This window comes from Saccopteryx leptura, chromosome 5, assembly GCF_036850995.1.
Source record: "Saccopteryx leptura isolate mSacLep1 chromosome 5, mSacLep1_pri_phased_curated, whole genome shotgun sequence".
NCBI lineage: Eukaryota > Metazoa > Chordata > Mammalia > Chiroptera > Emballonuridae > Saccopteryx > Saccopteryx leptura.
In genome coordinates, this window is record NC_089507.1 from 143,543,063 (window position 1) to 143,570,211 (window position 27,149).

Consider the following 27,149-nt stretch of genomic DNA (forward strand, 5'->3'; position numbering starts at 1 on the left):
CATCAATCTGCCTTTACCGTTCCATTTAAGACAAAGTCCTATACAGGTATTTGCTCTAACTTCTATTAGAAAAGTAACCTTCCTTTAAAAGCACCTGTGCTACTTTTGCAAGGACTGTTGTTCCTTGGTGCTGTTATACAGTCCATCAAACAGGCATCCCAAGTCGCTTCCCATGGCCCATCACCGTCGGTGCCTGACTTTGCAGTGTGCATATTGTTTTTGAAACACATATATTGTGTTATAGCAGAAAGTCCTGCAATTCTGTAAGCTCAGGTTATGTGTAAGTATGGGTTATGTGTATATAAGGATATCTCTTCTGGAATACGCACTTTAGCCTAGAGAGAGCCATGCTTAATTATTAGTACTACATGGGTGTCTGGTTTTTTAATTAAAATGTTTTATTAGTTCAGTGAAGAGCAAATGTTAGATCTATCTCGCTGAACTATTCAGAATGACCATATAGTTGATTCTTTCCTGAGAAATCCTGATATACACAAACCTTTGTACAAATACAAATCATTTCAGTTTGGTTCAAGGTCACGTCAATAGCTTACCTGCGGGGGAAGAGATACCTCTGTTACCTCTTTGTGATGAAACTGGCAACGGTCAAGATCTAAAATTCTAGTTAGCTCCTCAGAAAGGAATATTTTATAAATACAAACAATAGATTTAGTCTTTGGGGAAAATAATTCCTAAGTGAAAAATGAAGTTTAAAAAAATACAAATTGCCTCATCATTGTTCGTACAGTGGACAGTGTCGACCTGGAATGTTGAGGTCCCAGGTTCAAAACCCTGACATTGCCAGCTTGAGCCCAAAAGTAGCTGGCTTGAGCACCCCACCCCCTGTCAAGACACATACAAGAAGTAATCAATGAACAACTAAAGTGAAGCAACTACAAGTTGATGCTTCTTACTCTCTCCTCCTCAAAAATCAATTTTAAAAAATGCAAATCATTTTTAGTGTTTTAGTGATTACACTTAAGTTTAAAAGGCTGTTTTCACAAATTAAAACCAATAATACTTGTTCTATTTAATATTTAGTCTTTAACTGTGGATATTTTAAACAAATAATGTATAATCTTTAGTTACAGGTTGACTTAAGGATGGCCATGGCAGTCCAAGTGCCAATCTCCGCAGTAGAGGCACGAAGACAAAGACCCTGCAGGACGGGTAGAAAGACCCTCCAGGACTGCGTAACAGGAACAAGACTGCACACGGCTGATGTCAACTGAGCTACAGACTCAGTGAATCTAAATCAAAACACAATGTTGAATTTGCTACATAATGATCTCATTTTCAATCTCTTCTAGCAAATATCTAGGCCTAAAGAAACTTAGGCAACCAAACTCAAGTTTCTGCAGACCTCAGAAGGAAGCAAGTGCAGCATCAGGATGCACAGTGAGAACAATGCAGAGCCAGTTCCACACAGGACTTGGCTACCCAGCAGGGTGGGGATCGGGGGGTCACAGCAGCACTCTTCTGAACCTGACTGTAACTAGAGCTCCACTCCTGCCATCAAGTGACAGGGCTGCGAGAATGCGGCCCTGGGAACCCCAGATGGATAAGTCAGACCATCAATGGCTGGGATTCAGGCAGCTGGTCTTTCACTCACTCACTGAACACACTTCACTTAGTTCTGAGTGCTCAGCCAGTCTGGCACCAGGATATTAGTTCCCAGGGGTGACCTTGTCCTTGGGGTAATGACAATCTCCCAGTGGTCCTGAGGGGCATTAACCTGACTCACAGCCCTATGTGGCCAGACAGACAACAAGCACTCTTTTGTGATCTTTGCTTTATGAGCGCAAGGAGGAAGAGATGGCATGGTGGCAAGTACATGAGCCCACACATGATACAGTCAACCGACAATCAACAAATACAGAGAGGAGACCTTCCCCCAGGCCTCATCACAAACTCTAAACTTTCTAACATCTCATGTTAGTAATACTTTAGAACTTCCTGACTGCATCAACCTATAAACTCCTTTCTTGGTATAAGTTAGTTTGCGTTATATGCCTGCCATTTTAAAGCGAGAGTCATAACCAGCATAGTGAGGGAGAGAAAGGGGGACTGGTTTAGACTGTTAATTGTCCTAACCAGTCCTGTAAGTTATGATGCATACCTGTGTGCATGATTCTAAGACTCCAATGCAAAAGCTGTATCTGAAACTTGCAAGTGGCCAGGCCGACCATAACAACATCTTTGCCCACAGCAAGGTAGGTCTGTAAGAGACAGATATGCAGATGTGACTCACCCACAAAGAACAGAGAAAGAAAAGAGGTAATAAATCTAGCCTGTAAAGTTTCTAAAAGCTGATGGACTACTAGTTAGCTCAAAGCAGATATTTACAAAGATGCTTTGTAAAGAAATTTTCATAAAGATAGATATCAATTATTTTGTTTCCAAAAGAAACCTAATTACAGCCTGACCAGGTGGTGGCATAGTGGCTAGAGTGTCTGCCTGGGATGCTGAGGACCCAGATTCGAAACGCTGAGGTTGCCAGCTTGAGCGTGGGCTCATCTGGTTTGAGTGAAGGGTCACTAGCTTGAGCCCAAAGGTCACTGGCTCAGCTGGAGCCCCCTGATCAGGGCACATATAAAAAAGCAATCAATGAACAACTGAGGTGCCGCAACTATGAACTGATGCTTCTCATCTCTCTCCCTTCCTGTCTGTCCCTCTCTCTCACTCTTAAAAAAAAAACACACTAATTCATTTTATGTCATTCCAGAAACATTACTGAACACCTATCACATGCAATGTGTAAAATTACATTAAAACTATGCAGTTTATGCTTTTAAAAGAATAAACTCTAGATCAGGGGTCTCAAACTCGCGGCCCGCCGAACAATTTTGTGCAGCCCGCAGACTAATCCACGAAGTTCAAAATATTTTGGATAAAATTAAGTAAGCCTAGGGGCCTACTTGTATTTTTCATTTCTCTAGCATCCTAGCTAGATATTAGCTTAGTTAACAGCAGTTGTGATGCGAACTACAGTTTCTGGTCGTTTTGTGACACTGAGTAAACTGCATGTACAATTGTGCTTGTTGTACTGATTTTTTTTTGTTTTCAACTGCAGTGAGAAAAGTGTTGCGTAACAGTTGCCTTTTGTAGACCTAGTGCGGCCCGCCGAACGGCTGTGATCTTGCTCTGCGGCCCACATGCTGAGTTGAGTTTGAGACCCCTGCTCTAGATACTCAAATGGCACTGTAAGTATTAAGAAGAGCAGCATTACTGTCTAAAATTACAACTCTGAAACATAAAATAAAGTCTTGAAGCAATTGACAAACCCCGCCTGAAGAAGATCTTTGTGTTAAGAATTCTAACCTGGATAATCTGCTGATAAACAACCCTACGGCGCTTCAGATAGTCTTCCTCTTTATCTTGAATAAAAGATAAAACTTTGCTTTCCAACCAAAACCCGGTGTCTTCCAAAATGGACAGGTAAACTTCTCCTTCTGAACAGAACTGTCCAACAACAGAGAGACAACTTAGCAACAGAACGGCCTTGGTGACATGCTTTTTGCTCTGGCACCAGGTGAGACGGACGCACCTTGTACTGAAGATGGACGCTCAGCCGACAGTGCAGGTTGAAGGCTCGCAGGGCAGCTGCTTCACTAAAGAACTCAGCTTTCCCACCAGGCAACTGCAGAATTAATTCCAGATCGACCTGTAAAAGAAAACACCTGCGGCCACGTGCCCACTGACAAGTTGCCCACACAGTGTGTGTGGCCAGGATGAATGGCAAGGACAGGGGGAAACACCTGACACCCAGCTCCACTAGGAGAAGTGGCCCAAGCAGCTGAGGTGATTCCATAACAGCAAAGCTTTCCTTCCTCTGCCCTCTGCAGATTCTCCCCACTAAGTGATAAGCATGTAAAACCTTTGCCCCTGGAATCAATTCTGACCTGCCCTCAGTGAAGAGTAAAGACAGCCCTGGCAAGACACAGCAAACAACACAGAAAAGAGACAGAAAGGTAGTTTCCCAGGAACCATTCTCTATCCACAGGGCAGGGTGGGCCTCCAGCCGGGACTCCCTGACCGCACACCTAACAGGAGCAGTGCCCTGTCTGGTAGCAATGCAGAGGGAGAGACACCCCTCCAGGATGTCACAGGAGGCAACACCACTGGTGCCAGGGTACACTCCCCTCCTTTTCCTTGAACTCATAGGCAGCCCTACTTTCTACACCAGTTAGTCACCTGAGTTTGTGTTCTTGTCTGCCAACTGAGGGAAGGGACAAGATAGCTTTCTATTCCTTTCTAGCTGGAAAAATTTTCAGGATAAATATAAAAATTTTAGACCTTACATGATGTCGCTGATTCCCATAGTGTCTATACCTGTTCTGCACAAAGTTACCTTTGATGTTTCAAGTGCTTTCAAAAGGTGATTCAGTTTCTTCTGGGGAGCAGAGAGCAGGGACTCTTGGTTCTTCGGATGGGTCAGCAAATACTCTATGTAAACTAATGCCAAGTCGGGCTTCACGGGCCGTGGGTCATGGATTCGCACCTTCCGCTTAGATGCAGAGTTAGTCTGAGAGAAGAAGAGCAACAAACTGACACACGTGTCCCAGAAAGGTATCTGACAGTCACCCTACCTAGCAGATTTAGAGAAACGTGATGCCAGCACACCTTTCTTTGGCATGGCTCTTCTGGCAGCCAGTCACAGACGAGTTCCAAAATGTGTCCTACTTGTCCCCAGGAGCAAAGACAGTCTAACAGAGTGCAGAAGCTCCTGTCCACAGCTCCTTCCTCTTGGTTTCTTAATGTGGAAATCACACTGCAGCTGAAAATGTCAAATATAAAAAGACACTTCAATAGCGTTTTCTTGCTTTTCTAAAAGGTGAGGAAGACAAAGAAGCTAAGAGCTGAGGGCACACTAGCCCTTCCTACCAATAGGACATTCTCCTTGCAGGAAGAAATACACTGTCTCCACACCACAGGCTAAGTTCCAATACAAAATATTGAATTTAAAATCAGCTTTAGGAACATGAACGTTAATGCAGCACAGATCTAAGTGTTAAGTCATCAATAATAAAAGTCACATAAACCCCGCTTTCCATTTCGTGTTATCTGCCAGACTCCAGAGCAAAGATTCGTAATTTGGGGGCAATAATTTTTCTTTAGCATCAAAACATTAATTTTACCATAAATATAAATAAAAATAAGTAATTTTTACTAAGCTAATAACCAATACTCTAGAGAAACACTGCCAAATAAAAAACATAATGCAAGCCACAAAAACAGGCCCCTACGTCATTTCAAATTTTTTTGGTCACCACATTTAAAAAAAAGAGATAAAATTAATTTCAGTAACGTATCTTATTTAATCCAATCTACCCACAATATCATTTTCAGATGTAATCAATAAACGAAACTACTGATGAGATGTGCTACATTTTTTTTTTACACCAAGTCTCCGAGTCCATGTGCATTCTGCACTCACAGCAGCTGTGGTCCAAGTGTGACAGCCATGCTGGCCAACACACCATGCTGGAGAACAGCTCAGCTCTAGCAACTCAGCATGTCAAGCTTGACAACCTGACTTAAGGCTTAGAAAGCTCTAGCTCATGCTGCCTCCACCTGACTCCTGGGCAACTCCAGAGCCCTCAGGAAACTGCACCCTGCTAGCCCCTGCACAGCAAAAGAGAGGGAGGTGTGCAGGAAGCAGCAGCCAAGAACTTCAAGCTAAAGTTGATAGCCTGCTGAGTGTCAGTGATAACTAAGCACAATCACGCAGGGCTCCCACTTCACTGCTGTCCTGAACAGAGTACCTGAACGCAGGAACAGCAGAAGGTGGCATGAAGGACATCAGCATAAATAAAGGGATCTTGCAGCGATCATCCTAAAGCCATAAAAAGGAAGACAGAAAAGGGTATTTAAACACTATCACGTTCTGAAAGCCTCCCCCATCTAACTTCAAATTTTAAGGTGGTCCAGCAGGAGCTACAGTAAGTAACCCTGGCCATATTCAATGGGAAAACTTAATATCTAATGGGCATCTGTGTTTATCACATGAGATTGAGATAATACTGGCTTCTCAGTCCAATGTAATTATTTGGCTTTTAAATATACTAGTAACTTTGACAACAGAGTATTTACTTTCATGGACAGGACAGTTTGCATTTCAGAGGCAGAACGCAGCTCAGAGGCATGTTGTCAATCACAGAAACACAACTCACATAAGGAGCTGTAGAAGAGCTGAGAGTACATTTTTCAAGAGAAGTTGATTCCTAAAACCTATGATCTTTCCTCATTTAGACCATGTTTTCTTTATAATTGGGAATAATTTGCATTTTAAACTATTAGTCTTATTTTCATTTATTTTTGAACTATGAACTTCCTTCAGAAGTAAAAATAAAAAGTCAAGAAATAAGAAGACTTCCTTCATCCACACAGAAGTTATTACACTTGTAGTCCCTTCTTGCCCCAGGAACAGACACACTGGAATACTTCAGAAATCTACTGCTATAGTGTGGCGTCAAATGTCAAAAACTGCCCAAAGGCCTGACCAGGCGGTGGCGCAGTGGATAGAGCGTCAGAATGGTATGCGGAGACCCAGGTTCGAGACCCCAAGGTCGCCAGCTTGAGCACGGGCTCATCTGGTTTGAGCAAAAGCTCACCAGCTTGGACCCAAAGTCGCTGGCTTGAGCAATGGTTACTCAGTCTGCTATAGCCCCATGGTCAAGGCACATATGAGAAAGCAATCAATGAACAAATAAGGTGTCTCAACGAAAAACTGATGATTGATGCTTCTCATCTGTCTCCATTCCTGTCTGTCTGTCCCTATCTATCCCTCTCTCTCTGTAAAAAACAAAACAAAAAAAAAACCTGCCCAAAGTTTAGGTGCTACTGTATCTTAATGTTCACAAACTCTTTTTTTCTCAATTCCCAGCAAAGCAAACTGGATTCTCACATAGTGTCACAGACCATCAGAGACAGAAAAACCAAGTATTGAGCCTTGACATTTCCCTGGGTGCTGGGGATGTGAAGCTAAAAGGCACGTGACCTCCACCCTCAAGAAGGGCGAGACATCAACCTCTAAACCAGGTAATAGCTGGCTCAGCCCCTCCTTTTATGGACAAGATGCCAGAATGAGGTGACATGTTGGGCACTTCTAATTCTGCTCCAATGTCATCTCAATACATCTGTTGACAAGTGTGCAATCTTACCTGAAATACTCTGAGGTACTCAGGGAGCACAGAGGCAAACTTGTCAATAGTGTAGAGTCTGGCCTCTTTGTTTTTCTCCAAACTCTTGTGAATGCTCTTCCAGAGAATCACGATGATCTCTAACAAACCTGCCATGGATGCAACATCGCTAACTGACAAGGTTTTATCCAGAACCTAAGATACAAATAATTTTACTGTGAAAGATCAAATCGTAACAATTAAAATGACATTACCTTTAAAAGCACTTCTCAGAATTCTAGACCCAATGCAGAAATGTAAAGAATATCAAGTCTGTTTTCATGTCAGGAGTTTATTCTGTATTTGAGACTCTCGAAGCAGTAAAGCTGTTTTTAAGCCCAACCAAGAAATGATACATTCTGAATTAACCCTATATACCTTCTTTCTTCTTTTTTTTTTAAAGTGAGGGGAGGGGAGATAGACAGACTCCCTCATGTACCCCGACCAGGATCCACTCGGAAACCCCATTCTGGGGCTGATCTGAGGCTAACACTCGGACCAACCAGGCTATCCTCAGTGACCAAGACTGATGCTCAAACCAATCAAGTCACTGGCTGTGAGAGGAGAAGAGAGAGAGAATGGGAGAGGGAAGGGAGAGAAACAGACAATCACTTCTCATGTGTACCCTGATCAAGGATCGAATCCAGGACAGCTGCACATTCTATCCACTGAGCCAACCGGCCAGGGACCCTAATGTCCCTTCAATAAATAATTTACATGAATTAAAAATCCTCTAAAAATCAAAATGCATAAACTATTGCCATCATCTACGGACAAAACACATTAGTAAAAAGTCTGCCTTGGCCCTAGCCAGTTGGTTCAGTGGTAGAGCCACGGCCCGGTGTGTGGAAGTCCTGGGTTCGATTTCCGGCTGGGTACACAGGAGAAGTGTCCATCTGCTTATCCACCCTTCCCTCTCTCCTTTCTCTCTATTTCTCTCTTCCATTCTCCCATCCAAGGCTCCACTGGAGCAAAGTTGGCCTGGGCTCTGAAGACAGCTCCATGGCCTCCACCTCAGGTACTAGAATGGCTCGGGTTGCAACTGAGAAATGCCCCAGATGGGCAGAGCATTGTTCCCTGGTGGCCATGCCAGGTGACTCCTGGTCCAGCATATGCAGGAGTCTGTCTCTCTGCCTCCCCCCTTCTCGCTTCAGAGAAAAAAAAATTTTTACTGCTCTGAGTTTAGCATAGCAGCAACCATTTCTTACAAAAATGTGCTAATGAACAGGCAAAGCCATACTTGAGCCCTGAGCCTGTGTCACAGCCCTGTCAGCCTCTGTCAGAGGTGGTGGCACAGGGCAGGAACTAGGGAGGAAGGATCAATGCCAGCGCTCATTTGGGGCCAAAATGCAGGACTGTGTTTCAACAAGAGTGTAAACTGTGTTTGGTGCTTTTCTTCTCAAGGCCAGTACACCACAAACTACCTCTAGACTTTACTTTGATGTACATGAACACACGAATTTAATTACAAGCTTAAGACAGTGCTCATAAGTAGTGTGTCCAAGCCTTAAACATTCTCTTCTTATGAACTGACTGGTCACTTTGGATTCTGAAATAGCAGCCAAAAAAACCCCTTTGATAAATTACTTTTTTTCTTTTTAGCGAGCAAGAGCGAGACAGACAGACAGGAGGGGAGAGAGATAAGAAGCATCAACTCATAGTTGTAGCACCTTAGTTGTTCATTGATTGCTTTCTCATATGTGCCTTTACCAGGAGCACTCCAGCCAAGCCAGTGACCTCTTGATCAAGCCAGTGAACCTGTGCTCAAGCTAGTGAGCCCATGCTCAAGCAGATGACCTCGGGGTTTCAAATCTGGGTCCTCAGCGTCCCAGGCTGACGCTCTATCCACTGTGCCACCACCTGGTCAGGCTGGTAAATTACTTTTGATAAAATACTTTCTTAAAGAGAATTTTAATTAAAACTCAGTCCTAGAAATTCAACCCCAAGATGTTTCTAGTAGAGTATCATGGCAGTGGGTAAGAGCTCCACCACCATCAAACTAAAAGACAGTAATGTCTAGAATCCAATCCAGGTATGTCACCCCTGGGTAATATTAAAATACACAGAAAAGCTTAAGGCAAAAAAAATTTGGGACAGGGTGTTACCAATAAATTTCTTTGTATTAAATCCTATCCAAACTCCACAATGAAATACAAAGGATACACAACAATTCTTTTAAAAACATTATTTATGAGCCTCCAAAATAATTACCTGAAATGTCAACACTAGAGAAATAAACAGAAAAAAAAACATTTCTAATGTTAAGGATGGGGAGAATTCCCACACTTTCTTTCTTGAGTTCTTAAGGCTGGACTAATAATAAATTGATCTAAAACCAGGTAACTAAGAGGAGAAACACAATACGTGTGCACAAATGAGTCTCTCAAATGACAAAGCAGGTGGCTTTTATACTTTTTGGACAAAGAAACAAATTTATGAAGAACTCACAGGAAAGACTTGAGTTTAATTAGCGAAAAACAAAGTTTGGTCTTGGAGGGTAACTTGGTAAAGGAGTAAGTGGTTAGAAGGCTTTCGGTCTTAGATCCCTTAACTCTAACCACTGTGGGATCTTTTGGGATAGACTGACATGGGCACTGACACCCACATCACAGCCTGGGGCTACGGCTAATGGTCATGTGTCCTACTTACACTCACGTTCTCCTTCTCTCTCTCCTCATCATCCTCCTGGTACTCTCGCATTTCCTTCTGGATGCAGGCATTTAAGCAGTGGCGAATCACATGAATCAGCTTTGCTAAAATGTTAAGATAATCAATAATTTACATGTTTCTTCCACAAAATTACCTTTTAAAAATAAAATCATAATCCCAAATAATTACAAGTGTTATTAAAAGGAAACCATTAAGCAATGCATTAAAGCATGAAGCTTTAAAATGACCAACACTAAGCACATGCACTAGGAGCCATAGACGCCTCATGCAGAACACACAACTGAGAGGTGCAGAGTTCAGTACCTATGTTGGTGCATGCAGTGTGCTCGTAGGCGTACTGGTAGAACCTCCTGGCAGCGGCATGATTCATCTGGAGTAGCGTGACACAGCGCTCACACCACACTTCCTCCGGCTGATTCACAGGCAGGAAAGAGTTAAAGACGAGGCTAACCAGGCGCCGACACACAGGTCGGGAATCTGATTCCAGATGAACCAAAATCTGCTCCATCGGGCAGATTTTCCAAAACTGTGTAGAAAGCATGTATGCACAGAAGGAATCCATCAATTGTTCCTGTAATCTTAAAAATATTTTAAGCAAAGTCTCCATAGCATAATCAAAAATGAACTTTTATATTCAAGAAAATTCATTTGGCAATTTCAAAATAATATAGGGGATGTAAAGTACAGGGAATATAGTCAATAATGTTGTAATGACTATGCATGGTGCCAGGTGGTACTAGACTTATCAGGGTGAGCACTTTGTGAGTTATATGAATGTCTAACCACTATGCTGTACCTCTGAACTACTATAATACTATAAGTCAAGTGTAATTAAAATTTTTCTTAATTGAGCTGTATAATCTTAAAAAATAAAAATTCATTTCAAATGACTATAGAATCTGACACTTCTTGGGAGAAAGTCAATTGATAAATACATATTTAAAAAGCACTGATGTGTAAGGTGCCAGAGGTTCATCATAATTAATTAGCACCAAATAATAGCTGTGATTATCAATATAATCATTTTTAAATTTCCTAAAACACCGTAACTTTTTGGCCCATTAATGTAAAAACTGAATTAAAAATTTTACAATAGTTTTGACATAAAAAGCTTAAGTGGACACTCCATTTCCTACCTCAGAGACACACCCAGGGCTCCCCGACCTTTGACATGGGTCTGTGGAGGCCCCTCTCACATGGCACCCCCTCTCACCTCAGCACTACCTTGCCCAGGGGGCCACTTTGGCCTCCTCCAGCATTGCTCTCTACCAGCTGCTGCCTGCCAAGTAACTGCAGAGATCAGAAGTGACCTACTGTCCTCTGTACATAAGCATTAAAATTTTCCACTAATCAGCCTGACCAGGCAGTGGCGCAGTGGATAGAACGTCGGAATAGGATGCAGAGGACCCAGGTTCGAGACCCTGAAGGCTCCAGCTTGAGTGCGGGCTCATCTGGTTTGAGCAAAGCTCACCAGCTTGGACCCAAGTTCACTGGCTCAAGCAAGGGATTACTCAGTCTGCTGAAGGCCTGCGGTCAAGGCACATATGAGAAGGCAATCCATGAACAACTAAGGTGTCGCAATGAGCAACAAAAAACTAATGATTGATGCTTCTCATCTCTCTCCGTTCCTGTCTGTCTGTCCCTGTCTATCCCTCTTCTCTGACTGTCTCTGTAAAAAAAAAAAAATTCCACTACAACACAGAGAAGTGCCCAACTTGTAGCAAGAAATTCAAGACAAGAGGGAACTATCACAGAATAATAAATAGAAAATAGATTTTAATGGTGAAATGGTTAAACCCTATCTCTGACACTTATCAGCTGGTAGTACTGTGCAAACATTTACACTTGGAGCAGTTTCCCATCTGCATACTGGGGATGCTATCACTGATATGTCCGTTTTGTAAGGACCTGGCTCTAATGATCACTCCCTTTTCAGAATTTTCAAAAACACTCTGTATTCTCTGCCTCACTCTAGGCCCCACCTCCACTCCTGGACCTTTTATTATCTACCATGGATCAGTCCTGCCCAGGGCCTTGCAGAATAAGACAAGGCTCCAGCACCTCTTAGCTCAGCTCTATATGGCTCACAAAGCAAGTAAAGAGAAGGGTAACTCATTACTCCAATGCTGGATTCAGGAGACCCACAACTATGCCAACTTGTCCACAAATACTACAAGCACAGTTGGTATCAGACAGCACCATGCTGCCCGTCATTCCGACCTGGGGGACAATCAACCTCCTTTCCCTGTTAGTTGCCTCTCCACAGGTCCATCAACCTCTGGCCTTGACTTTCAAGTTCCAGCGTGTGTACCCATCACAAACTTTTGCAGAGCCCTCACCACTAAACTGCTATCTTGTTTCTGCAGAGCTAACATCAAGACAAAAGTGCCTCGTTAAGACACAACCCAAAATCTGGGTCACAGGCTTTTGGTCTGTCTTTCTGGTCTCTCCTGTTCTCCTGGGGAGACCCATTAATAAAGCAATAACAATGGCTCTACATTTCCTCACCAGCCATCACTTCCATAATCTTTTGCAAACAGTTCAAACACCACCCAAGCCTAACACTTCCTTTTCAGATTCAGAATTATAATCTTAATAAGCTGTTAGAACAAATTCTATCAAAATTGTAGCCAGCTTTGTTCTTGAAACTGACATGTTGATTCTAAAATTTATATGGAAATGCAAAGGACTGAAGCTGCCAAAGCACTCTGAAAAGAAGAGGCTGGGGATAGACACACAGACTCCAGGAGCTGCAGACCCAGGGCAAGTGGCCCTGGCCTACAATGGTCCAGAAGCAGACATTGTCTAATAATGATCTGCAGCAAAAGTACCATGGTAGTGAGAATGGGGATGGGTATTCTTACTATGTAGGTGACACAAAATATCCTTTTTTTAAACATAAAAATATTCAGTTTGAAACTCACAAAAAGCATAAAATAATACATACCCTATGCGGTGGTAATCAGGCCTCCCCAGAACCCCATCCCTAGACAACTGATCCCTGCACTCAGGCAACTGTCACTAATTTCCTGATTTCTTCCAGGGATGTTTTATGAGTATCTGAACAAATGCATTCTGCTCCTGTTTCATGCAGCTGGTACTTACACCTGCTTCTAGCCTTTGATCGCTGAGGTGTTTCCACGTTAAGTCCGTTCCTTTTCAGTCACAATGCGTTATTTTTACTGCATGAACACACTATAGGTCTGTGTAGCTGACCCTATACTGATGGACACACGAACTTGTTCCCAAATCTTGTGCCATGACAAAACAGCCTTTTATTACTTTTTTTTTCTTTTCTTTTGAGAGAGAGAGAGAGAGAGAGAGAGAGAGAGAGAGAGAGATGAGATGAGAAGCATCAACTTACAGTTGCAGCACCTTAGTTGTTCACTGATTGCTTCTCCCAGGTGCCTTAACTAGGGGTTCCAGCCGAGCCAGTGACCCCCTCCTCAAGCTAGTGACCTTGGGATCATGTCTGTGATCCTACGCTCAAGCTGGCAACTCTGCATTGAAGCTGGTGAGACTGCGCTCAAGCCAGATGAGCCTGTGCTTAATTCAGCAACCTAGGGGTTTCAAATCTGGGACCTCAGCATCCCAGGTCGATGCTTTATCCACTGTGCTACCACAGTCAGGCAAAACAGCCTTTTTAAAAATAAATTTTAGCCTGACCTGTGGTGATGCAGTGGATAAAGCGTCGACCTAGAACACAAGTCACTGATTCAAAACCTTGGGCTGGCCTGGTCAAGACACACATGAAAGTTGATGCTTCCTGCTCCTGCCCCCCTTCTCTCTGCCCCTTCCTCTCTCTTTCACTCTTCTAAAATGAATAAATAAAATCTTAAAAATAAGTAAATATATAATCTTTAGAAAACCATTGTATAGAGCAGGGGTAGTCAACCTTTTTATACCTACCACCCACTTTTGTACCTCTGTTAGTAGTAAAATTTTCTACCCGCCCACCGGTTCCACAGTAATGGTGATTTATACAATAGGGAAGTGCCTGACCAGGCAGTGGCGCAGTGGATAGAGCGTCGGACTGGGATGAGGAAGACCCAGGTCCAAGACCGCGAGGTTGCCAGCTTGAGTGCAGGCTCATCTGGTTTGAGCAAAAGCTCACCAGCTTAAACACAAGGTCACTGGCTCGAGCAAGGGGTTACTCAGTCTGCTGAAGACCCGCAGTCAAGGCACAAATGAGAAAGCAATCAATGAATAACTAAGGTGTTGCAACAAAAAACTGATGATTGATGCTTCTCATCTCTCTCTGTTCCTGTCTGTCCCTATCTATCCCTCTCTCTTACTCTCTGTCTCTGTAAAAATTTTAAGATAAATAAATAAATAAAGTAGGGAAGTAACTTTACTTTATAAAATTTATTATGCAGAGTTACAGCAAGTTAAAGCATATAATAGTAATTACTTACCAAGTACTTTATGTTGGATTTTCACTAAGTTTGGCAGAATAAATCTTTATAAAACAACTTACTATAGTTAAATCTTTTTATTTATACTTTGGTTGCTCTGCTACCAGACACTATGAAAAGCTGGGACGCCCACTAGTGGACGGTAGGGACCAGGTTGACTACCACTGGTGTAGAGAAAAAACCCTCACAGATAATACCAAATAATAATGAAGTTAAGAATCTTATAGGCCCTGGCAGGTTGGCTCAGTGGTCAGCCTGGCATGTGGATGTCCCAGGTTCTATTCCTGGTCAGGGCACACAGGAGAAGTGCCCATCTGCTTCTGTGCCCCTCCCCCTCTCACTTTTCTCTCTCTCTTCCCCTCCTGCAGCCATGGTTCGACTGGAACAAGTTGGCTCCATGCACTGAGGATGGCTCCATGGCCTCAGTCTCAGGCGCTAAGGAAAGCTCGGTTGCTAAGCAACGAATCAACGATCTAGATGGGCACAGCATCACCCCCTAGTGGGCATGCCAGGTGCATCCCAGTCGAGGTGCATGCAAGAGTCTGTCTCTCTGCCTCCCTTTCTCGCACTGAATAAAAAAAACAACCTTATAACTAACATTTAGCCAAAAGCTGAATAGCACTAGTAGAATAACAATGAATGCCATGTACATTATAATAAAACCAGTGTCTCCTTGCTTTCCCTGTAAAATGTGGAAGGGTAATCTCATACTTAGCATCTTCCCAAGTAATATTTAAGTGCTTCCTCTGTACCAAGTATTTAAATATTTCAATAAAAACTTTCATGTATATGATAAAAATATAACTTAAGATAGGGGCTGCTTAATGTTTTTCAAAGAGAAAACATACATGATATTTCAGAAACTTCAGTAGAAATCACAAAACAAAATTTTATGAGATTAACTGATGCCTGACCAGGCAGTGGCGCAGCACAGAGCATCAGACTGGGACGTGGAGGACCCAGGTTCAAAACTCCCAAGGTCACCTGACCAGGCAGTGGCGCAGTGAATAGAGCATTGGACTGGGATGCCGAGGACCCAGGTTCGAGACCCCGAGGTTGCCAGCTTGAGCGCGAGCTCATCTGGCTTGAGCAAAATAAAAAAAAATGCTCACCAGCTTAGACCCAAGGTCGCTGGCTCGAGCAAGGGGTTACTTGGTCTGCTGTAGGCCCACGGTCAAGGCACATATGAGAAAGCAATCAATGAACAACTAAGGTGTCGCAACAAAAAACTGATGATTGATGCCTCTCATCTCTCTCTGTTCCTGTCTGTCTGTCCCTATCTATCCCTCTCTCTGACTCTCTCTCTGTCCCTATAAAGGAAAAATAAACAAAAAACAAAAATACTCCCAAGGTCACCAGCTTGAGCCCAAGGTCACTGACTTGGGCAAGTGGTCACTCCATCTGCTGTAGGCCCCCCCCATCAAGGCACATTATGAGAAAGCAATCAATGAGCAACTAAGGTACCACAATGAAGAACTGATGCTTCTCATCTCTCTCCCTTCCTGCCTGTCCCTCTCTCTGTCTCTATCACCAAAAACAAAACAAAACAAAACTGGTGACTATACCAGACATTGATTAGTTTAAAATGTGATTACTATGATTACTAAATCTTTAGAATTAAAACTGCTTTGTCTTTTTGTAGATGAAAACAAATGTACTTATTTATTTCATGTGTTAAGAAAACCCTCTTTACCTCACCTTAGCAGCCCTCACGGCCTTAACTTTCAACAGCATTTCTGCGAAAGCCACTCTCACTTTCTCTGAATTGTCATGAAGACTGTATTTCAGTGCTGGCAAAAGCTGCTCTAGTAACGGGTGACTTAATTTGTTATCCAGAAGTATCGGCAGACACTGCAAGAAAAGAGAAAGGTAACAACGCTTCAATATTGGAACATAAATTAAACATCTAGTTCCATCTTACTAAAACTGCTGGTAAAATAAATTAAAACATACCTGTAGAAAATAACATTTTTAAAATGGTTTCATATAAAAACACTTTTAATTAATTAGTATGGTTTCAATGACAGACAACTGTCCGTTCAGTGTTTCACTCAAACAAGGTTAGAGCAGCTATTAAGTCTTAGAGTGGAAAGAAATATAGAACCACTACTGGTGGAGTGGGTTTAAAGCCAGTTGTGTGTAAAGCTAAGGCCCTAGAGTCTTTTCTCTATTGCAACAGCCCACACGCTCTCAGCATTTTCTGACTCATCCTGCATTAAAACCAGAGAACAGGTTCCATCTGTGAGATTTGTATCCCTCATGGCTGTACCTGCACTCCTCAGGTCAACAGCTGAGTGACCTGTCCAAGCTCAGCCCAGGCATCAACTTGTTGGAAGATTGATAACTGGACCACCTTCTCTTTCCAGTTATTAGATAAAAGGTTTTTTTTTCAATTTAAAAGACATCTATATTTTAAAGATCATATGTGAATATATTTAGAGATGAGACGATACAACCTCTGGGATTTGTGGGAGACAATGGCTGGGGCTACAGATGAAACAAGATTGAAGATGCCCTGATAACCACTGAAACTGGATAATGAGTTGAAGAGTATTTTTGTAGCTTTGCAGGAAAAGTATATAGTAGGCCAGGGGTTGGGAACCTTTTTGGCTGAGAGAGCCATGAATGCCACATATTTTAAAATGTAATTCCGTGAGAGCCATACAACGAACCATGTACATTACGCATTATCCAATAAAAATTTGGTGTTGCCCCGGAGGACAGACAAGGTACACAGGAGAGGTAACCATCTTCTTCTCCATCCACTCCCTCCCCTACTCTATCTCTTTCACTCACCCTGTAGCCATGCTCTACTGGTTCAAACACATAAGTCCCAGGCACTGAGAATGGCTCCATGAAGCCTCTGCCTAGGGTGCTAAAAATAGCTCAGTTGTGAGCATGACCCAAGATGGGCAGGCAGAACACTGGCCACAGATGGGGGGTGCGAGGTAGATGCCGGTCCAGGTGTACATGGGAGTCTATCTTCCCTCTTCTCATTTGGAAAAAAAAAAAAAAGTACATATAGGTATATAAAAAAAAGTGAATTTAAATGAATAATAACACTGGGGAACAATTTTTTTTCATTTTCTGTTGCATGAGGTTTTAGAACAGTTTCTATATATTTCTGCATCACTGATTCCAAATCTGAAACCTGTTTTTTGGTACATGCTCTAGTTTTTATGCAATTTTAATTTCTTTTTGTTACAGTTAATGGCATGCATTGGTCTTTAAATTGGAGTTAAAGGGCGACTCTTGGATTGAACATAACCACAAGGCAATTAATGTTTTACAAACATCACTTTTACATAATTGTAATTGTTTTTAAATGTAAAAAATTATTATCTAATAAAAACACCCTCTTATTTGGTTTTAAGATTGAATCATGGCTTCTTCGAGTAGGCATAAATGTAAGAATAGTCCTGACACCTTCTGTTATATATGTGGCTGTTACACAGTTCAACGTCAATGGCGCAATATTTCATCATTTGTGACACGTGAATATATTGCCTATTTTCAAGTTCCCCTTGACGATCAAGACAAGAATTGGGCTCCTCATATTGTGTGTCATAATTGTGAGGAAATGCTTCGTGACTGGACAAAAGGAAAACACAAAGGAATGCGTTTTGGTATTCCCATGGTTTGGCGTGAACCTAAGGACCACAGCAGTGACTTATTATTTCTGTCTGATCCATACAAAGGGCATCAGCAATAAAAAACGGCATATGATTGCAAATCCTAATATTCCTTCAGCAATACGACTATCCCACACTCTGAGACACTCCTGGTTCCAGTTATCAATGGTTTTATTTCTTCTCAGGATGAAGAAAGTGAACATGGTGATCAAGTGTATTTTGATAAGATCATGAGAAAATGGTTGTAGAATCTGAAGGGTCTTCTTCTGATGCCAACCAGTCATTAACCCCTCAGCAGTTTAGCCAACCCAAATTGAATGACTTAGTAAGAATGACATAAAAATTGTCGACTTTCTGAAGTATGAGGAGCATAACTGGATCATTTGTGTGGATCTTAAGATGGTAAATTTTCTGCTAGGACAACAGAGAGGTTTCACAAAGTATACTTGCTTTCTGTGTTTATGGGAGAGCCGAGCTCAGGAGAAACACTGGACACAGGAGTGGCCAAAACGTGAAGCTCTGGAAGTAGGGGTGTAAAATATTGTGAATGAACCTGTAGTTAATCAAGACAGGATCATTTTTCCCCCACTTCACATCAAACTTGGCTTAATGAAGCAGTCTGTTCAGGCTTTGAATAGAGAGTGAATGCTTTCAACATATTTCTGCTTTTCCTGACTTGTCTTTCGAGAAGATAAAAGCAGGTATATTCAATGGACCTCAAAATCGAACCCTCATATGTGATGAAGAATTTGCCAGGAAGATGAATAAGGAGGAGAAAGCAGCATGGTAGTCTTTTGTGGCAGTTACAAAGAACTTCCTTGGCAACAAAAAAGCAGAAAACTATGAACTTCTGGTTCAAAGGATGCTGTTGGCTTTCTGTGACATTGGATGTAACATAAGTGTTAAGATTCACTTCCTGAATAGTCACCTTGATAAGTTTCCCAAAAATCTTGGAGCTGTTAGTGATGAGCAGACTACTGCGGAGCATCAAACGAGATTGTCCTCAACAAGTACACAAATGCAAGAGCTACAAACGCAAATTTTTGCCTGAATAAAATTTAAATAAGTTTTGCACAAATTTTATGATTAAAATAAGTGTTTTAATATATTCTATTTTGAAATTGTAGACAAATTCTGATGCAATCATATCTTTTTAGTGTATTAGTGTATTTACTGCATTATATAAATTATTATATTTTCACAAAGATGATGCCCAAGAAGACATTCTACTTCATTATGTTAAACTAAATGTTGAAAAATTTACAGTAAGATAAAAACCTAATCTTGAATTGCAAAAAAACTGTAGCATACAGAGAAAAACTAATGTCAGATTTGAGATCAGCATACTCGAATTAGGTAAGAACAAGTGTTTTTATGGATGCAACAAAAATTTTGTTCCCCAGTGTAACCTAAAGCAATCAATGACCTAAGGTATTGCAACGAATTGATGCTTCTCATCTCTCTCACATCCTGCCTGTCTGTCCCTATCTGTCCCTCTCGCTAAAATAAATAAATAAATAAATAGATAGATAAATAAATCCCCTTACTTTGGATGTACAACAAAAATGTCAATAGTGCTTTATTTATGTAGGATTATAGGTAATATTTAAGTTGTTCTTTCTCTGTATTATCTAACTATTCTATAATAAATGAATATTGTTTAAATAACTTAAAAATCTTACCTTAAAGACAGAACAGCGTACATCGGCCGAGCTTGTATCGAACGCTAGTTTCCCAGTTACATTCTTGAGCAGATCAACAAGAATGGTTGGAGGCATCATTTCCCAGTATTTGGAAGTTATTTTACAAACACCAAGTATCCCTGCAGAACGGACCATAGGACAAGGATCTTCTAAAAGGCTCTATAAAATAAGAGGGGGGAAAGGCTTAAAAATCTTAAATCAGTTCCCTTTATATCAGCGGTTCTCAACCTGTGGGTCGCGACCCAGGCGACCCCTGTGTTTTGGTCGTTCGACCCCCGCTGGGGTCGCGACCCACAGGTTGAGAACTGCTGCTTTATATCAACATTTGCTTTACACATTAGTACTTTGGGTATTCACAATGAAACTGATATTTCAAGTTACAGAAATATGAGTCATGCACAGACTCATGTATCTCTGATTATATACCATTTCTACAACTGAGCATTGAAAGAATATATCCAGACCCATGAGGTGCCTTATTTGCCTATCCTGCCCACAGGACTTGGCAGACACAGGGCCTCCAAGGCCAGCTTGGCTGTTTGGGAGTGTGCAGAAATGTCAGTCCATCCTATTAGACACTGCCTACCCAAACCACTCCTGAATTCCCAAAGTGCTAAAATGTACTGAGCCCAAAATAAAGTAATTCTACTTGTAATGACTCAATCCAGATAATGGTCATTGGTGGTTGCTAATAAACAGAGACAAGACATCATGTACCCTGATGGAATTAACACAACAAACAACCCCCCCCCCCAAACACAACTCCCATCAACTCTGTATTTACCATAATAACCACTTTATAGGAAAGACAAAGGGCAGAGAAACATCAATGATACCATATGATAGGTTTGTAAAAACCTAGACTGTGGGAAACAAAATAATTTGCAAAAAAGATATATCAAGAAAGAAAAGAGAAAGAGAAGAGAAACTGCAGGACAGGGACATTGTAGTATAATTTCAACTTTCTGCATGTCTGAGATTTTTCATAGTCACTCAAAACAAACAAAATGTATTTTAGTTGTGTCATGGGTAACCATCATTATCATGGCAGTTTTTTCTATCTCTTCCTACAATTTTCTCCTAATTTGGGAAATAAATATTTTTAGCTTGTGTTATGAAACCTGAAAATGTGAGGCAACATAGAGAAACAAGCAGAGGGCAGCACTCTCCAGCAAGATGAGAAAGACCTATAATACCCCAGGAAATAAATGCTGCACCCTAATGTTCTAATATCTCATTTGAAAACTCAGTCACCTGAAAAAACAACTGCAACAGGTATTATCTGTAGGCCTGCCTTAAACAAACCCAGTGTTTGTTCATTCATATGACCCACATCTTCACAGTAGGCAGTATCACCATCCTCAACTATTAGGTGAAGAGACAGAAAAGTGACTTGCCCAAAGTTACACAGCTATTGAGGTAGAGTCAAACCTGGGGGTACTTTAACCCCTATGTTATACTGCCTCTGCTGGGGAGACAAGAACAAAACATTTAAAACTATATAAAGTAATAAATAGATGTTCCAAAGGAGAGGATGAGGAAAAGAGCACTATAGGCATATGCTGTCACAGAAGGCACCAGGGAGAGAATAGATTTCCTTGAAGAATGTCAAGATTGCACCTGACCAGGCAGTGGCACAGTGGATAGAGCATTGGACTGGGATGCGGAAGGACCCAGGTTCGAGACCTCGAGGTCGCCAGCTTGAGTGCGGGCTCATCTGGTTTGAGCAAGGCTCACCAGCTTGGACCTAAGGTCGCTGGCTCTAGCAAGGGGTTTCTCGGTCTGCTGAAGGCCCACGGTCAAGGCACATATGAGAAAGCAATCAATGAACAATTAAGGTGTTGCAACGCGCAATGAAAAACTAATAATTGATGCTTCTCATCTCTCTCCATTCCTGTCTGTCTGTCCCTGTCTATCCCTCTCTCTGACTCACTCTCTGTCTCTGTAAAAAATAAATAAATAAATAAATAAAATTAAAAAAAAAAAAAAGAAAAGAAAAGAATGTCAAGATCGGGACAGCCTGCCATCTGGGGGGACAGGGCACAGGCAGATACAGGGGAACGGCCAGGACACAGACGAGCCCAGACTACGGTGAAATCATAAGGAGCTGAACCACATGAATACGTACGTAGAGTTCATCAAATTGTTTCTGAATTTCACTATCCATTTCAATAGCATTGAAGTTTGGATCCCTAATCGGAAATGCCTCAATAAACAACAGTGCAGCATTTGAGCGGACTTCAGAGTTTCTGGCCTGTAATAATAAAGGGAGAGTGTTTCAGGATCCAAAGAGATAACATTTGAAGGCATCAGTGTAGAGTTCCTGGAGAAAAAATCCTAGTATCTCAATGTAAACTTATTTATAAGTTAAAGACAATGGCAACCTTTAAATAGACCACACTGTGAGACCTTACCTTAAGCCAAAGGTGTCAACAGATATAAAGACTGTTTCCTTGCTCACAACCCACATTGTGTAATAAAGACAGTGACAATCACTTCCCAACCCTAACACCCAGTCGTTGGTTCTGAAATACTCTTGTGTTCAGGCCCTGGCCAGTTGGCTCAGAGGTAGAGCATCGGCCTGGCGTGCAGGAGTCCCGGGTTCAATTCCCGGCCAGGGCACACAGGAGAAGCGTCCATCTGCTTCTCCACCCCTCCCCCTCTCCTTCCTCTGTCTCTCTCTTCCCCTCCCGCAGCCAAGGCTCCACTGGAGCAAAGTTGGCCCGGGCGCTGAGGATGGCTCTATGGCCTCTGCCTCAGGCACTAGAATGTCTCTGGATGCAACAGAGCATCGCCCCCTGATGGGCATGCCAGGTGGATCCCGGTCAGGCGCATGCGGGAGTATATCTGACTGCCTCCCCGTTTCTAACTTAAGAAAAATACAAAAAAAAAAAAAAAAAAAAAAAAGAGCAATACTCTTGTGTTCACTTGAACACTCTTCAGTGTTGTCACCCTGATGCCCAGTCACTGCAGGTGGTCTTGAGGAACCAGGGCACCGACCCAAGCTCTGCAGACCCAACCATCTATGCTGGTTTACTGAGTGCAACTATTCCCCTTCCAACTGTGTAGTCAGCACTAAACCAACTCAGACCCTCAGTCTGATGGGCCTGGGAAATGCTATCAATAAAATAAAACATACGTCCAAAAATTTCAAAGTTCCCAGCTTCCAGTCCTATTTTTACTGCCTTATTACAATTCTGAATTAGAGTATGCTAAATTCAAAAGTGTAATAACTATGTCTAAACATGATAAGACTATTTAGCATCTGTACCTTTAATCCTCTCCAAAGAATGGGCTTGTACAATTTGTAAAGCATCTCTTCCACTCCCTGCCGAGCTCCCTTTTGATGGTGAAAATAACTCAGCACCTAGAGCAAGAAAAAAAGAAAACAAAGGTACTGTTTTGTAAACAAACACCTAAGATCCTATTTGGAAAAACCAGCAGAGTGTGCAGGCTCTCTCCACCAGGACAGGCACCTAAGCTTCACAAATCTGACAACTCTTCCCTGAGTTCAACAATGTAGATACCCAAACACCGCTAGGTACATGAAGGGGACCTATGGCATAAGTAAAGATCAACACCCTACCAACAGCCATGTAATCTCATCACCTTCAGGGTGAATGGAAAAGGAGTTAAGTGGTTTCTATAGGGCTGGTTTCCACAGCCCATTCTGGTTCTAAAATGACTGGCTAGACCTCTGTTTGGGTCTAAGAGCCTATAACGGACATCCAAAACAGATACACACCATATCTCAAAATGAGTGTCACTGCTTAGTGGTCCTTCACAGTATGAGCTTAACTGAGATACTAAGTGCTTTCCAAGCAGTCTGACTCTTCATCTTTAGATAACTCAAACTAAATCATCAATAATGTAAAGACATGCTTCTTACCCATTCAAACTTTATATGTAATAAGTAATTTATTTTACACTCTACAAATAATTACAATTTCACTATTCTAAATAGTAAAGAGGTGGCTTTGTCCACTCAGTTTCTTGACACCCAGCTGCCAAAAGTAACAGCTGGTCAATGTAACAGAGGGGACTTCCCAGCCCTGTAGCCAGTCCTTATGATCACCACCGACACTTAACCAGTGTGCTAAGGGCAGTGTCAAGAGAGCCTTATTTAGTCAGACTATTTATAATATAAGGATAAAATTTGTATCTAAATTCTGAGATGACTTTTTAAAAATAAAATCTTACCAAGAGAAACTAACAAAACATTATTCCATTTGCTTTACAGAATAACAAATGGAAATTTAATGTATGAAAGTAAATTAAAATAATCTCAACCATCACTTTTTGAAAAAAGCAGTAGTAACAATTAGAAAGTGATGATTCAGGACAATTTTTATGTCAAAGAATTAACTAAGGTTGCTTAAATTAAGTTTTGATGTCATAACAGTATTCCTTTGCTTCCCTAATCAGAACAGGATACAATTGCCAGACACCAATAAAAGATTCTGAGAAAACCTGAGAACTGATGCCTACAAAGGCTTAACTTCATTTTTAAGTTTAACAAAAACGAAAAGGATGAGGCATGATGTTAAGGAGGCACATGAATGTTGTGAGGGCCTGGCTTACCTCACGCACTTTGGTGTGCACTGGAGACCTCCGTGGAAGATGGATCCCATGGTACATGAAGTCCTGGATGCAATCACTTTCGATTGTCTGTAATAACAAGTGTGATGGAATAACACTTGGGGTGTGTGCATTCTGACAGACGGCAGAGCGGCAGCATGAGCACACAGGATTCTCATCTGTTCATCTTCTATCTCGAGAGGAAGAAAACTGGCTCAATCCATCAGAGCTTCTGTGTTTTACATGAACACATTTCTTTAATTTTCACCAAAGAGAACAGCCAGCTTCCTCTATCTTATTTCAAGAGATACTAATTTCTAATAAATGGTAGTTCAAGCCAGCAGGTCTGAGAGCGTAAGTAAGGCTGGAAGCCCTTTGTCTGAGTTGTCTCGATAACCTCAGAGGGTTGCTGGATCTTTTCCAAGGGCCTTCCCAGAACCCCACTGAACTTGTCTAAGGTAGGGGCCAAGGGTCCAAAATGACTGAAACAAAGTCTTTCAGGGCTGCCACAGAGAAGGGCAGGGAGGGGTGAGGCAGGGTATCAGAAGCTCCAGGGTTAGCCAGGGGCTCTAAAGTCCTCCAGTAAGGCAACTGAGGCAGGACCAGCCGCCAGGAGCAGCCCAGGTCAACAAGGGACTATCTGATCTATATACCCAGATGCCATGGCTTTAGAAAGAATGTAAGAAAAGCTTCCTACCAATATCAACCTCTTCTCCATTCCTTTGGAAAATATTTCCTCACCTCAAGCACTACCAAATCTCACCACCACCACATGCGGGGAACTACACACTGCAAGGCTTGTGATGAAATATGAGATTCACAGCACTACCAATTAAGTATTTGTACCACAAGTTGAGCCTTTAGAGCCAACAACCAGAATATGGACACTACTGGATAAATGCTCTGGTTTCTGTACTATACCAATGGCAGGAAGAAGGGACAAATGCTCTCAGAGATTGAAATGACATAACAAGTAAATGCTATTGGGAGACTTGCTGGGTCCAGATTCCAAAAAAAACGGTAAAAAGACATTTTTGAAACAAAGCTGAGAAATTTAAATATAACTTTTTTTGAGAGAGAGGAAGGGAGAGAGAAGATGAGAAGCATTAACTCGTAGTTGAATCACTTTAGTTGTTCATTGATTGCTTCTGGTATGTACTTTGACCAGGGGACTCAAGCCAAGCCAATGACCCCTTGCTCAAGCCAGCAACTTTGGGCTCAAGCCAGCGAGCGACCTTGGGATCATGTCAATGATCCTGTTCTCAAAGTCGGTGATCTCAGGGTTTTGAGCCTGGTATCTCAATATTCCAGATCAACACTCTATCCGCTGCGCCACCACTGGTCAGGCTGGCTTAATTATTTTTTAAAATACTCAGAACTGTTAATTTTGTTACATATGATAATGGCACCAAATAACTATATCTAGAGATGCATACTGAGAACATAGACATTAAATGGCATGTCTGATATTTGCTTTAAAAACTTGGAGGGAGGCCCTGGCCAGTTGGCTCAGCGGTAGAGCGTCGGCCTGGCGTGCGGGGGACCCGGGTTCGATTCCCGGCCAGGGCACACAGGAGAAGCGCCCATTTGCTTCTCCACTCCCACCCCCTCCTTCCTCTCTGTCTCTCTCTTCCCCTCCCACAGCCAAGGCTCCATTGGAGCAAAGATAGCCCGGGCACTGGGGATGGCTCCTTGGCCTCTGCCCCAGGCGCTAGAGTGGCTCTGGTCTCGGCAGAGCGACGCCCCGGAGGGGCAGAGCATCACCCCCTGGTGGGCAGAGCGTTGCCCCTGGTGGGCGTGCCGGGTGGATCCCGGTCGGGCGCATGTGGGAGTCTGTCTGACTGTCTCTCCCCGTTTCCAGCTTCAGAAAAATACAAAAAAAAAATACAAAAAAATACAAAAAAAAAAAAAAAACTTGGAGGGAGCCTGACCGGGCGGTGGCGCAGCGGATAGAGCATCAAACTGGGATGGGGAGGACCCAGGTTCGAGACCCCGAGGTCACCAGCTTGAGCGCAGGCTCATCTGGTTTGAGCAAAGCTCACCAGCTTGGACCCAAGGTCACTGGCTGGAGCAAAGGGTCACTCAGTCTGCTGTAGTCCCCCGGTCAAAACACATATGAGAAAGCAATCAGTGAACAACTAAGGTGCCACAACAAAGAATTTATGCTTCTCTCTCTCCTTTCCTGTCTGTCCCTCTCTCTGTCACAAAATAAATAAATAAATAAATAATAAAAAAAAAACTTGGAAAGAGAAAAGGAAGGAAATTGAGAACTACAATTGCTGGTACTGACTTGAAACAAATCTAGTCAAACAAGTCTTTTTGTGTGTGTATGTGTGTGACACAGACAGAGGGACAGATAGACAGGAAGGGAGAGAGATGAGAAGCATCAATTCTTCATTGTGGCACCTTAGTTGTTCATTGACTACTTTCTCATATGTGCCTTAATGGGGGGGGGGGGGGCCTACAGCAGAGCGAGTGACCCCTTGCTCAAGCCAGAGGCCTTGGGCTCAAGCCAGCAACGTTGTACTTCAAGCCAGTGACCTTTGGGCTCAGGCAGCAACCATGGAGTTACGTCTATAATATGATCCCTTGTTCAAGCCAGCAACCCCGCACTTAAACTGGGTGAGCCTATGCTCAAGCTGGATGAGCCCGTGCTCAAGCTGGTAACCTCAGGATTTTAAACCTGGGTCCTCCATGATCCAGTCTGACACTCTATCCACTGCACCACTGCCTGGTCAGACCAATTAAGACTTTAATTATAGACTGACCAGGCGGTGGTGCAGTGGATAGAGCATCAGACTGGGATGCGGAGGACCCAGGTTTGAGACCCCCGAGGTCACCAGCTTGAGTGCAGGCTCATCTGGTTTGAGCAAAGCTCACCACCTGGGACCCAAGGTCGCTGGCTTGAGCAAGGGGTTACTCGGTCTGCTGAAGGCCCATGGTCAAGGCACAAATGAGAAAGCAATCAAT

General features: G+C 42.5%; 1 protein-coding gene across 4 annotated transcripts in view; it reads right to left on the reverse strand.

Annotated features, from left to right (window-relative positions):
* NCAPG2 (non-SMC condensin II complex subunit G2) overlaps window positions 1-27,149 on the reverse strand; it is a 60,456-nt gene that overhangs the window by 14,634 nt on the left and 18,673 nt on the right. For 3 of the 4 annotated variants that reach the window (XM_066385688.1, XM_066385687.1, XM_066385689.1), the window contains 14 exons: window positions 24,183-24,269; window positions 22,873-22,968; window positions 21,730-21,855; window positions 19,581-19,760; window positions 15,965-16,117; window positions 10,155-10,377; window positions 9,831-9,934; window positions 7,164-7,337; window positions 5,766-5,836; window positions 4,624-4,777; window positions 4,352-4,525; window positions 3,548-3,664; window positions 3,322-3,462; window positions 2,120-2,219 (listed from right to left, as the gene is read on the reverse strand). In XM_066385688.1, coding sequence (XP_066241785.1) covers window positions 2,120-2,219; window positions 3,322-3,462; window positions 3,548-3,664; window positions 4,352-4,525; window positions 4,624-4,777; window positions 5,766-5,836; window positions 7,164-7,337; window positions 9,831-9,934; window positions 10,155-10,377; window positions 15,965-16,117; window positions 19,581-19,760; window positions 21,730-21,855; window positions 22,873-22,968; window positions 24,183-24,269 — 1,900 coding nt within the window. The remainder of the gene's footprint in view (window positions 1-2,119; window positions 2,220-3,321; window positions 3,463-3,547; window positions 3,665-4,351; window positions 4,526-4,623; window positions 4,778-5,765; window positions 5,837-7,163; window positions 7,338-9,830; window positions 9,935-10,154; window positions 10,378-15,964; window positions 16,118-19,580; window positions 19,761-21,729; window positions 21,856-22,872; window positions 22,969-24,182; window positions 24,270-27,149) is intronic. The other variant, XM_066385690.1, reaches the window with a different exon arrangement.